Source organism: Oryx dammah, unplaced genomic scaffold (genome assembly GCF_014754425.2).
Source record: "Oryx dammah isolate SB20612 unplaced genomic scaffold, SCBI_Odam_1.1 HiC_scaffold_13, whole genome shotgun sequence".
Taxonomy (NCBI): Eukaryota; Metazoa; Chordata; class Mammalia; order Artiodactyla; family Bovidae; genus Oryx; species Oryx dammah.
The window spans coordinates 7,714,434-7,728,388 of record NW_024070197.1 but is presented as its reverse complement, the minus strand read 5'-3'; the positions used below and the strand labels follow the sequence as shown (position 1 = coordinate 7,728,388).

At 42.9% G+C, this 13,955-nt stretch overlaps 1 protein-coding gene across 2 annotated transcripts in view; it reads left to right on the top strand.

The window, feature by feature from the left end:
• LOC120871956 (zinc finger protein 432-like) overlaps positions 1-13,955 on the top strand; it is a 57,174-nt gene that overhangs the window by 39,282 nt on the left and 3,937 nt on the right. The window contains exons 1-4 of one of the 2 annotated variants that reach the window (XM_040252030.1): positions 6,173-6,356; positions 9,475-9,663; positions 11,385-11,511; positions 13,467-13,562. In XM_040252030.1, the coding sequence (XP_040107964.1) occupies positions 9,649-9,663; positions 11,385-11,511; positions 13,467-13,562 (238 nt within the window). In that variant the 5' untranslated portion in view covers positions 6,173-6,356; positions 9,475-9,648. Of the gene's footprint in view, positions 1-6,172; positions 6,357-9,474; positions 9,664-11,384; positions 11,512-13,466; positions 13,563-13,955 lie in introns of those variants that run through there. The other variant, XM_040252028.1, reaches the window with a different exon arrangement.

Sequence of the window (13,955 nt, the reverse complement as noted above, 5' to 3'; positions counted from 1 at the left end):
ATAGTGTACACTCTAGGACAGTACACCTGGAATCAAATTCCTAGTTTTGATGTCATTTCAGTTCAGTTCAGTCGCTCAGTCGTGTCCGACTCTTTGCGACCCCATGAATTGCAGCATGCCAGGCCTCCCTGTCCATCACCAACTCCCAGAGTTCACTCAAACTCATGTCCATCGAGTCGGTGATGCCATCCAGCCATCTCATCCTCTGTTGTCCCCTTCTGCCCCCAATCCCTCCCAGCATCAGTCTTTTCCAATGAGTCAACTCTTAGCATGAGGTAGCCAAAGTATTGGAGTCCTAAAGCATTAGCTTTAGCATCAGTCCTTCTAATGAACACCCAGGACTGATCTCCTTTAGAATGGACTGGTTGGATCTCCTTGCAGTCCAAGGGACTCTCAAGAGTCTTCTCCAACACCACAGTTCAAAAGCATCAATTCTTCTGTGCTCAGCTTTCTTCACAGTCCAACTCTCACATACATACAAGACCACTGGAAAAACCATAGCCTTGACTAGATGGACCTTTGTTGGCAAAATAATGTCTCTGCTTTTGAATATGCTATCTAGGTTGGTCATAACTTTCCTTCCAAGGAGTAAGTGTCTTTTAATTTCATGGCTGCAGTCACCATCTGCAGTGATTTTGGAGCTCTCACAAAATAAAGTTTGACACTGTTCCACTGTTTCCCCATCTATTTCCTATGAAATGATGGGACCAGATGCCATGATCTTAGTTTTCTGAATGTTGACCTCAGTGACTCCTTAACTGAAAGGAAAGCATCTCTCTTGCACTTCATCTCTGAAAGTTATAATGTGGTCCGTTCCCCTCTGTGGGCTTCCCTGGTGGTTCACATGGTAAAGAATCTGCCTGGACTGCAGGAGACCTGGGTTTGATCCCTGGGTCGGAGAGATCCCTTGGAAAAGGAAATGGCAACCTACTGCAGTATTTTTGCCTGGAGAATCCTATGGACAGACCATGGGGTCACAAAGAGTCAGACATGACTGAGCAGCTAACACTAACAAACACTCCCCTCTTTGAAAGGGACATGAGTCTTCTTTTCCCACCCAGGATCATTATATGGTTAGCTCTTGCATTTCTTCAGTTCTAACTTTACTCAGTTTGTTGTTTCAGCCTACCAAAGTCCTTCAAAAGGAAATGAAATATGTTTAATCTGACAATGTAACACAGCATGTTTGGATGTGCTTAACTTTATACATCTCACTTGGAGGAACAGAGCTCAAAATTCATGAATAAATCTATCAGCCAAGCTCTGGCTCTAGAAGACAGTTCCCTTCCTGTACACACACCATCCAGAAAAAAAAACTTTAACAACTGTTTCCCTTGACTTGGTCCTGTCCTAGTACCTAGAGATGATGACAGTGATGAACTTAAGAGGAAATCCTTTCCACCTTTGAGCTGGCAATTTTTTTAAGGCTAGATTTCATGCCTATGGTAATTTTACCCATAGTCAAAGATAATCAAAGTATGTGTACACCTACATGAGTTGAAAAGGACATATAAGAAACGAAGTATTTCTGATAATTTTCTCTTCAAGGTGAAAGATTGTTGCATGAAAGATGCCAGGATTCTTGGCCTCTGGAGGAGAGGAATTCAATCCGGGGCCAGTGACGAGGCTTGATCACTCAGAGCTTTGTGTGACAAACTTTTATTAAAGTATAAAAGTGATAGACAAAGCTTCTGACATTGACATCAGAAGGGGGCAGAAAGAGTGCCCCCTTGCTAGTTTTTCACAAGCTGTTTTATGTCTGTTAGAAAGGTATTAATCAGATAAGAGCGATCAAGACTGAGGGAGTTTCACCAGACCCCTCTCCCACAGTATACATTTTTGAGATAGGATGGAATGAGGTGTGTCATCCCCCAGCCATAAAACAATTGATATGAATACTGGTTTGTTGAGCTACTATCAGCCCAAGGTTTGAGAAAAGAAAAAGTTAGGTAGAACCATTTTGAAGAAAGGCAAATTCTAAAGCAAATACGTAGTTTCATTAACATAGCTTAAGTAAAACATTTCCATAAGGAAAACGCATTGGTTAGCTCAAAGTTTGAGAAAAGTTCAGCTCAGGTGGAAACAGGTGTCATCATGGCAACACAGAATTTTATGAGAAACCTTTTATTTTTGTATAGAGAAGGAAAAAAATTTGACACCTGCTGCGTAAGGGAGAGAAAAAATTCTGACACTTGCAGCCTATTTCCTCCCTTTGGTGATCCCTGGCCTTCCTGCCTGTTATCCTCTCAAAGGGACATATTAGAAGAGAAAGAGGAAATAATTCACTTAATTTTACATAGAAGAGGGTATGGATACTTTTAAAAAATATTCACATCATTCCACCTAGATTATAAATTCTTTGTTAGTTTATACATAACGGTATAGTCCCCAGTTCATAGCAAAATAGGAAATGAATTATATGTAGATTTGAAAAATTAATGACGTCAGGAACTAACCAATCAAAGTTATTTTGTCACTGAAGGAAAGGACCTACTGGAAAGCGATTCTCAGGGTCAGAATTATTGCAAGAAACCTTTTTGAACAGAGGCTCCTGTCAGAATATAAGATGGGCAGATCAGAGAAGAAATAGTGAGATAGTTAATCCTAACGTCTTAGTGTGACATAATGATGAATGTATTTGGTCACTGCTCTTGGTTCCTGACACAAAGGTCATGAAACCCTTGGAATTTCCTGGGTGAAGGGGCTTCCCTGGTGGCTCAGAGGTTAAAGCATCTGCCTTCGATGCCAGAGACCCGGGTTCGATCCCTGGGTCGGGAAGATCCCCTGGAGAAGGAAATGGCAATCCACTCCAGTATTCTTGCCTGGAGAATCCCATGGACAGAGAAGCCTAGTAGGTTACAGTCCACGGGGTCGCAAAGAGTCGGACACGACTGAGTGACTTCACCTTCACCTTCAGGAACATCTTACACAGAACTGTTAAATCCCTTGGAATTTCCTAGGTGATAGGAACGTCTGCTCTCATAAAGTGACTCTGGATGGGTTTCTGCCTATCTCTTAAGTGCGACTGGTCACCAGAAAGACCAAACCATGATTAGAAGCTTGGAACTTTCTACTTTATCCTCATATACTATTGGGATGGGAGAGGGGCTAGAAATTGAGTTAATAATTATTCATTTAAATATATATGTGTCATCATTTGAATTTCCTATCTTTAAAATGTAGCCATGAGTCAAGTATATCATTTTTTAAAGGAAAGGCAACATACATATGTATATATTTAATAATATGTGTAATGACATATACATGTTTGTCAAAAAAGGACCTTCCATATTGTACTGGGGGGCTTCCCCGGTAGCTCAGCTGGTAAAGAATCCACCTAAAATGTGGGAGACCGGGGTTCGATCGCTGGGTTGGGAAGATCCCCTGGAAAAAGGAATGGCTACCCATTTCAGTATTCTTATGTGGAGAATTCCATGGACAGAGGAGCCTGGCAGGCTACAGTCTGTGAGGTCACAAAGAGTCGGACACAACTGAGTGACTTTCACTATTGTGTTGGGGGTCCCCAAGACCACCCTCAGGTCTGATAATCTGCTAGAAATACTGATAGAACTCAGAAAACTTGTTATCCTCAAGGTTACATGTATTATAGAATAGACACTAAAATCAGCAAGGGAAAAAGGAAAAACCACACCCACACTGATTTAGGGCGGAAGCTATAGATCCCATGGTGTCAGTAGACCTCTGCAGGGACTGGAAACTAAAATCAGGCCTGTGGGTTTCCTTGCAGCCTGCTGGGATCCAGCCCCAGATAAAGACTGGACATTGGGGTTCAGGGGAGCTCCAGGTTGGTGATACCCCCTGCCTGCCTGCTGTCACACATTTATGTCAGGAAGGTAACCCTCACTATTATATACAAAATAGACAACCATGGGAATTCTCTGGCAGTCCTGTGGTTAGAACTCTGCCCTTCTACTGCAGGGGACACAGATTCCATCCTTGGTTGGGGAACTACTATTCTGCAAGCCTCAAGGTGTGGCCAAACAAAAAACATAACCAACAAGAGCCTATAGTATAGGACGGAGAACTATACTAAATATTTTGTAGCAACCTATTAAGGAAAAGAATCTGAAAAAGAATATATATTCACGTATGTGCATGCTAAGTCACTTGAGTCATGTCTGACGCTTTCTGACTCTATGGACTATAGACTGTCAGGCTCATCTGTCCATGGGATTCTCCAGGCAAGAATACTGGAGTAGGTTGCTATGCCCTCCTCCAGATCTTCCCGACCTGGGGATCAAACCTGCGTCTCTTATGTCTCCTGCATTGGCAGGTGGGTTCTCTACCACTAGCACCATGTGAGAAGCCCAATATATATGGAGAATTGAATTGTTTTGCTATATATCTGAAACTAACACAATGTAAATCAACTATACTTCACTTTTAAAAATTTAATGTTTTTTTAAATTAAAGGGATTTATTATGTATATGTCAAACTCTGGCTTCCCTGGTGGCTCAGATGGTAAAGAATCTGCCTGCAATTCTGGAGACCTGGGTTTGATCCTTGGGTTGCGATCTGGAGAAGGGAATGGCAACCCAGTCCAGTATTCCTGCCTGGAGAATCCCATGGATACAGGAGCCTAGCTGGCTGCAGTCCACAGCGTTGCAGAGTCAGACACTACTCAGCGACTAACACCATGTAAAACTGAATCACTTTGCTGTGCATCTGAAACTAACACAACATTGTAAATCAGCTATACTTCAATTAAAAAATAAGGGGGGAAAAAGTCACACTGCCCATGATTCCATTGTTGGAAAGGCAGCTGGAATCTCCATTTGGAACTTCCCCAGACTCTGCCCTTCCAGTCTCTTCCCTTGGCTGATGTTAATGTGTATCCTTTAGCTGTTATGAACCCTCACTCTGAGTAGAACAGCTTTCAGTAATTCTGAGCCCCTCTTGCAAATTATTGTTATTAGGGAATATTGGAAAATGGAACTAGCTTCTTGCTATGACCTTTGGTTACATGACTATCAGTCACTTTCTGAGAATTGTTTATGGCATTGGCTATAGAGTTAAACATATTGAAGCCAACAGGTGAACCTGGGGTCTGTGCCACAGCCTGTGTCTTCAAGATCTGTTTCCTCAGTGTGAGTGAGTCTTCGAGCTTAGGGCTGGCGTGATGGGAGAAAAATGAGCTAGAGCAAGGCATAAAATGGGTAGTACCTCTGTAAATGTCTGGCAAAGACTTCTTCGGGAGGTGACAAAGATGCACAGGACTGGGAAAAACAGTTCTTTGAGGTCATTGTTGTACACGGATATTCATAGTTCTATTTGCAGTATCCAAAAAAAAAAAACGAACCAATTCAAAGGTCCACCCATTGGTGAATGATTATCCAAAGAGTATCCAACAATGAATACTAAAGCAACAAAAAGGAACGAACTATTGATACTTTAGTAATGATGAATTTCAAAACAATTATACTATGTGAAAGAAGCCAGAACCTACAGCACTAATTTTATGAAAAGAATACAGACTAATGTATAGTGACAGAAGGCAAGTTTTGTATTTCGGCCGTGTAATTAGCACACTTGAGAAGTGGCTCACAACGTCCACTGTTTCTGCTCACATTGTGATCGCTATACTAATCAGTTTCCCAAACCTCGGTTTTCCGCAAACACTTAACCTGACAATTCCACGCCTAGCCCCGCCCCGCACAAAGCACTTGCTCTGCGTACGGACACCGAACCTCTTCTAAGATGGCTGCTTCCACGGTGCTCCTGCCCAGTGGCTATACAGAGCGCCTCCAGTTTTTTTTTTTTTTTTTTTCCAAGCACGCTTAAGTTTTCATACGGTCTCTAGATCTTTTCGGGGTTAAACCAATGATCGAGATGTCCGGAAGTAATTTTAATTTCCCACGGAGCTGAGACGCCACAGCCATTAACAGCCGCTTAGAATGTATGCCTGCACCCTTCTGGTCTGGATGGGCTCCGACCTCAGAAAGAGGGCCCTGTCCATTCAAACGAATTTACCTTCACGTCATGATTGCTTTGTATGAGCTCAAACCTCTTAAAATCGCCCCATTTTCCTTGGGCCAGGAAATAGAATTTCAGCCGTGGTTCCTCAGCAGACCCGTTCGCCATCTATACGACAGACAGGCAAACATGGCGGCCTCCAGGTGGCCGAGGCGGCAGTGGTGGCGCGTATATATTAGCTCATAAGGACATGCCGGAAACGCCCTATCGTTCACCATAGAAACGCGGAAGAAACGCCGCCGAGCCTTGACGGTTGGTGTCTGTAGAGGGGGCTGGGCGAGGGGCCCAGAAGTGAAAGAAGCTGAGGGAAGAAAGATAGGCCCTGAAGAAAGAGGTGGCTGCAGGTTCAGGAGAGAACCAGGCGGGTTTGTGTGTCTGGCTGTAAAAAGGGCGGGGCCGGGGGCGGTCTGTCGGCCTTTAGGTGGGTTGTGGCTCCTTCCAGCCCGTGAAGGTAGCTCGAGGGCGGGTGGCGGTTTGATTTTGTTTTGGAGGGGAGCGTGTACTGAACGTCCGTGATCGGGGCGTCTTTGGGGTCAGTCATGGGCTCTGGTGGTCACCGATTAAAAGTCTGAACAGATCGACTACCGAGAGTCCTGAGGTCAGGGTTTAGCGTCTTGGCGGTTGACAACTAGTGTGGTGGGGATTGTCAGTGAATGCGGCGTCTTATTCGGGTTTTCGAATAATTTGGAGCTCAAAGTCGAGGATGGAGAAGGAAATGGCAACCCACTCCAGTGTTCTTGCCTGGAGCATCCCAGGGACCGGGGAGCCTGGTGGGCTGCCGTCTCTGGGGTCGCACAGAGTCGAACGCAACTGAAACGACTTGGCAGCAAAGTCGAGGAACCGTTAAGGGAGGTCAGTATACGTGTGTATCTGACCTGGTTTGGTATTAGTCGGGTGGGGGGGTTGGGTCAGTAATGGTCACCGTGTTTCGCGCAGAGATGCGTGACGCAGAAGGCTTGGAGGCTCAGGAGCCCTGGTAGGTTCGTGTGTTTAGCTCAGACTTTGGCTAATGAACATAACGTTCCCCGAAAACTTCAGGTCCAAGTCCCTGACCCACCCGTTTTCTAGTCCCTTTAAATTTTGTCTTTATTCTTCTTCCTGCAAGTTGACTGCCTTATTCATTTCCCCAGTATTTATATTTTTGAATTGTTTTTATGTTTATATTTATAGCTCATATTCTTTTTTTGTTGTTTTAGTTTTGTGGGTTTTTTTTTTTAATTTTAATTGGAGGCTAATTACTTTACAATATTGTGGTGGTTTTTGCCATACATTCACATGAATCAGCCATGGGTGTATATGTGTTCCTCATCCTGACCCTCCCTCCCACCTCCCTCCCCATCCCTTCCCTCAGGGTCCTCCCAGTGCACCAGCCCTGAGCACCCTGTCTCCTGCATTGAACCTGGACTGGCGATCTATTTCACATATGATAATATACATGTTTCAATGCTATTCTCCCAGATCATCCCACCGTCACCTTCTCCCACAGAGTCCAAAAGTCTGTTCTTTACATCTGTGTCTCTTTCGCTGTCTTGCATATAGGGTCATTATTACTGTCTTTCTAAATTCCATATATATGTGTTAATATATGTATTGGTGTTTTTCTTTCTTACTTTGCTCTGTATAATAGGCTCCAGTTTCATCCACCTCATTAGAACTGATTCAAATACAGTCTTTTTAATAGCTGAGTAATAGTCCATTGTGTACATGTACCACAGCTTTCTTATCCATTCATTTGCTGATGGACATCTAGGTTGCTTCTCTGTCCTGCCTATTGTAAACAGTCCTGCAGTGAACATTGGGGTACACATGTCTCTTTCAATTCCAGTTTCCCCGTTGTGTATGCCCAGCAGTGGGATTGCTGGGTCGTATGGAAGTTCTACTTCCAGTTTTTTAAGGAATCTCCACACTGTCCTCCATAGTGGCTGTACTAGTTTGCATTCCCACCAACAGTGTAAGAGGGTTCCCTTTTCTCCACACCCTCTCCAGCATTTATTGTTTGTAGACTTTTTGATAACAGCCATTCTGACCGGTGTGAGATGGTACCTCATTGTGGTTTTGATTTGCATTTCTCTGATAATGAGAGATGTTGAGCATCTTTTCAAGTGTTTGTTAGCCATCTGTATGTCTTCTTTGGAGAAATGTCTATTTAGTTCTTTGGCTTATTTTTTGATTGGGTCATTTATTTTTCTGGAATTGAGCTGCAGGTGCTCCTTATATATTTTTTAGAATAATTCTTTGTCATTTGCTTCGTTGGCTTTTAATTTCTTCCATTCTGAAGGTTGTTTTTTCACCTTGCTCATAGTTTCATTCATTGTGCAAAAGCTTTTAAGTTTAATTAGGTCCCATTTGTTTATTTTTGCTTTTATTTCCAGTATTCTGGGAAGTGGGTCATAGAGGATCCTGTTGTGATTTATGCCAGAGGGTGTTTTGCCTATGTTTTCCTCTAGGAGTTTTATAGTTTCTGGCCTTACATTTAGATCTTTAATCCATTTTGAGTTTATTTTTGTGTATGGTGTTAGAAAGTGTTCTGCTGCTGCTGCTGCTGCTAAGTTGCTTCAGTCGTGTCTGACTCTGTGACCCCATAAACAGCAGCCCACCAGGCTCCCCCGTCCCTGGGATTCTCCAGGCAAGAGCACTGGAGTGGGTTGCCATTTCCTTCTCCAATGCATGAAAGTGAAAAGTGAAAGGGAAGTCGCTCAGTCGTGTCTGACTTTCAGCAACCCCATGGGCTGCAGCCTTCCAGGCTCCTCCGTCCATGAGATTTTCCAGGCAAGAGTACTGGAGTGGTGTGCCATTGCCTTCTCTGAGAAAGTGTTCTAGTTTATTCTTTTACAAGTGGTTGACCAGTTTTCCCAGCACCACTTGTTAAAGAGATTGTCTTTTCTCCATTGTATATTCTTGCCTCCTTTTTCAAAGATACGGTGTCCATAGGTGCGTGGATTTATCTCTGGGCTTTCTGTTTTGTTTCATTAATCTATGTTTCTGTCTTGTGCCGGTACCATACTGTCTTGATTACTGTAGCTTTGTAGTATAGCCTGAAGTCAGGCAGGTTGATTCCTCCAGTTCCATTCTTCTTTCTCAAGATTGTATAGCGCATATTCTTTTTCTGATTTGCTCATTGGCCCTCGTGTTGAAAATGTATTTAAACAAGGAATATGAAGACTTTTAAAGAGGTGTCAGGGCAACAAAGTTTAAAGGAAGAATTTTACAGTTTCTCAATGCCCAGATGGCTTCGTCTGTATAACTGAAAATTACCTGCCACTGAAATGTAGTGCTGTGTTAATTCTCCTTGGTCACTTCCCCCCATCAAATTCATGCTACTCCCACATATTCAGGGAATTAGGTTTCACTGGCTGGAGGTGTGAAATTCTCTGGGAAACTAAATGGAGAGACAGAAATACTGGAGACTGTAGTATTAAGGTGAGTGCACAGAAAAAAGGAATATAATCCTAAAAGTAATTTTGCTTTTCAACCCACAGATTTAAACAACAGATAAGATATGAATGAAGAAAGAGGAGGTTCCAGGACCTATGTATTGTTATTTCTGAGGACACTCTGGTAGCTGTGATATCTAACTAGAAATTAACAGGAATATCCAGAAGAGACAGAGACAGAACCTCTGCATTGCCAACTGTTTTCAGAGAACAGAGAATATGATCCAGGCACAGGTGACTCATGTCTTATTTTATTCTCTCCTTTATTCCTTAATGGATTTGTAGAGCCTATAAAAAAATCCAGTTCAGTAGAGAGAAATAAACTGAATCTAACCCCAACACCATGGCAAAGTGGGATTAAGAATGCAATGTTTATGTGATTCCTGTGTAACTAGTGTTAGAACATCATGTGTAGCTGTCACTGACTCTGTGTGCACACCTGTAGATATGTGTCTATTTACAAATGTATGTGGGTTTGTGCATATATCTGTGTACACATCTGTTAGGACGTTTTGTGCAAAAAATTACACTCTTAAAGGACATCCTATTGCCCACGATGATATAATTTAAACATCCAAACAAATAATGACTGCAGTTGTGCAGTAAATATTAGCTGTGTAAAATTCCATTTGTCTTTGTGCTGTACTGTGCTTAGTCACTCAGTCGTGTCTGACTCTGTGTGACTCCATGGGCTTTAACCTGCCGAGTTCCTCTGTCCATGGAATTCTCCAGGCAAGAATACTGGAGTGGGTTGCCATTTCCTTCTCCAGGGGATCTTCCAAGCCCAGGGATTGAACCCACGTCTCCTGTGTGTCCTGCATTGCAGACAGATTCTTTACCCACTGAGCCATTTGTCTATAGTCATACTCAAAAACTGTGTTAAGCTACGTAAAGCATTTAGAGGAGTGCCTGCCACATGGTAAGGGGTGTATGAGATCATCCATGCCTTTAGTCTTTGACAGCACTTTATACTAGGATATTATCCAATTGTATGATTTTCAGTAATCAGTTTTTTTTTTTTGCCATATTTTGCATTTACCTCATCACAGATGAAGTTGAAATCTGTCTTGTATATTAATTGATCAGCTGCATTTTTTCTCTTGAGAAATGTCTGTCCTTATCATTTTTACATTAACAAGATTACCTTTTTCTTCTGATTAATGAGTCATTCCTATGTACTATATATTGATTCTTTCTCTCTCTTTTATTTTAACCTCACAACGTGGCATGTGGGACCTTATTTCCCTGACCAGGGATTAAACATGCGCTCCCTGCAGTGGAAGCATGGATTCTTAAACACTGGACTCCTGGGGAAGTCCTCTTTCTTTTGTTTATAAAAAATATTTTCCTGGCTTGTCACTTTTATTTCAGCTTTGCTCATGATATCTTCTTTAAAATCTTTTTAAAATTGAAGTATAGTTGATTTACAATGTTGTGTTAATTTCTGCTGTATACCAAAGTGATTCTGTTATACATGTATATACATTCTTTTTTCATACTATTTTCTGTTATGGCTTGTCACAGTATATTGAATATAGTTCTCTGTGTTGAACATTAGAACTTTATCCATTCTATATATACAATGGTTTGCATCTGCTAATCCCAAACTCCCAACCCATTTCTCCTCCAGCTTCCACTTTGGCAACCATAAGTCTATTCTCTGTGTGAATCTGTCTCTATTTTGTAGCTAGGTTCCTTTGTGTCATATTTTAGACATGGGACTGAGCCCTTACCCTATGCCACATGGTGCTCTCTTCAGGTTGATTGTGTCAGAATTGAATGGTAGGACACACAGCTGGTGTCAGACAATTGCTTGGTGGTATGTTTAAAAAAAACATACACATGAGAATTGGTGACAAAATCGTACTTAATATGAGCAAGACAACTTCCTTTATATTCTTTATGAATGAATTGAAGAGAAACACTCATATTAAACCGGGAATCTGTTACTCCAGGAAACCTTGTCATTCAAGGATGTGGCTGTGGACTTCACGTGGGAAGAGTGGCAGCTCCTGGCCCCTGCTCAGAAGACCCTGTACCGGGATGTGATGCTGGAGAACTATAGCAACCTGGTGTCTGTGGGTGAGGACAGCTCCCTTGGGTCCTTCATAGGGTCCCCAGTCAGTGGCCTTTATTTTCTCAGCTGCTTAAACTTTGAAATCACTGCAGTGCCCTATGGCAGATTCTTATTGCCTCTTCTAACTCCTGATAAAAGGATATATACAATGTGCTATGAACTGTTTTTACGCCCAACACGACTGATACCAAATGTCTGGGTTTTTTCTATATTAGTAACCAATTCTCCTACTCTCCATGTACAGCCTGGGTGTCCCGCAATTTAATCCTCTTTTGACACTAACCACCCAAATTCAGCATCGTACCCCAGAAACTTATGGGCTCACGTCAGATGTAAGTTAAACATATTAGGTGTCCAGGGTACCCACACTTCTGTCTGACTTGACTATAAACTGAGCCTTTGGGACTTCCCTGGTGGTCCAGTGGTTAAGACTTCACACTTCGAATGCAGGGAGCACAGGTGTGATCCCTGGTTGGGAAACTAAGGTCCCACATGCCACAGGGCATAGCCAAAAAAGAAAATTACATTAAAAAAAAAAAATCAAGCATTCCCATTCTCCACCCCTCAACATTTGACAGAATGGCTCACAGAACTCAGGAAAGCACTTAACTTACCATTACCAGTTTATTATAAAGGATAAACTCAGGAATAGCCAAATGGAAGAGATGCTGGGACAGAGTTAAGGGGGAGGGATCATGGTCCTTCCATGACGGCTCCAAGTGTGTCACCTTGATGTGGTCATCAGCCCAGAAGCTCCCCCAGCCTGGTTGTGTAGGGGTTTTTATGCTGATTTCATTGTGTGGGCATGTTTTTTAAAATCACTGGCTGTGGGTGGTTAATTCAGTCTCCAGTCCCCTCTCTCTGTGTGGCGGGGGTGAAAAGTGAAAGAAAGTGAAAGTTGCTCAGTCATGCCCAACTGTTTGCAACCTCATGGGCTATACAGTCCACAGAATTTTCCAGGCCAGAATACTGGAGTGGTTAGCCTATTGCTTCTGCAGTGATCTTCCTGACCCAGGAATCGAACGGGGGTCTCCTGCATTGCAGGTGGATTCTTTACCAACTGAGCTATCAGGGAAGCTCATGGCAGGGGTACGAGGAGCTGAAATTTTAACCTTCAGTTCAGGCCTTGGTTTTTCTGGCAGCCAGTCTCCACTCTTAAACTCCCTAGGGCCTCTAGTCACCAGTCATCTTATCAGCACACAGAGGACACCCATCACTCTTGGAGACCAAGGGTGTTGGAAGTTCTTGTTCCAGGAACTGGAATTTAAACCAAATGCTGTAACAAAAGAGGTTTCTGCCATGCCTCTCACATAGGAAATTACAAGGGCATCATTTTTATTTTAATTTAAAAAATATTTATTTGGCTGTGCCAGGTCTTCCCAGGTGGTGCTAGTGGTAAAGAACCTGCCTGCCAGTGTAGGAGATACAAGAGACTATGGTTTGATCCCTGGGTCAGGAAGATCCCCTGGAGAAGGTCATGGCAACCCACTCCAGTATTCATGCTGAAGAATCCCATGGACAGAGAACCGGCGGGTTAGAGTCCATAGGGTCACAAAGAGTCAGACACAACTGAAGTGACTTAGTACGCACACCAGGTCTTAGTTGTGGCAAAAAGGATCTTCAAGCTCTGTTGTGGCATATGGGATCTTTAGTTGTAGCATATGGGATCTAGTTCCATGACCACGGATCAAACCCAGACCTTCTGCATTGGGAGCTTGGAGTCTTAGCCACTGGGCCACCAGGGAAATCCCTATAAGGGCTGCAGAAGCTCTCTGCCAAAAACCAGGGGTGGAGACCAAAGAGATATCATCATATCATAACATCCCATGAGTCTCTCCTGAGTGCAAAGCCTCTGCTTGGCAGATGGGAAAACCAGTCCCTTAAATGTAAAATTCTCTTGTCTTGACCAGCCCCAGCCCAATTCAGTGGGACTAAATCTTCTATCATTTCCCATGAACAGGGTATCGAGTCAGCAAATCAGATGTACTGTCCAAGTTGGAACAAGGGAAAGAACGATGGATTACAGAAGATGAAATCCACAGTCGTACCTGGCCAGGTGAGTGAGTACTGGTTGGTAACTGCAGATGTCCTGAGCTAGAGAGGGAGAAGGGGCTGGGGAGTGTCTGAAAATAGAGAAACTGTGCCTCTGCATAGCTCTCTCCCATAAAAGAACTTTTAGACTTGAGAGGGAAATATACCCGTTTTCACTTCTGAGATTTGATCCTTGATTTTATTTCACATCTTGATTTTTGTTTGCCTTGTTTTCACCTTCCTTGGATTTTATACTCACTCCTTTGAACCCTATCACAAATCTCTTTCACTTCCCTGGCTGTGGAATTCCACCTTCCAGGCCTCAGCTCAAGAAGAAATCTTTGTGTGTTTTTTGTTTGTTTGTTTGTTTTGTTTTAAATTTTTGGCCACACTGCATGTGAGATCAAACCCATATGCC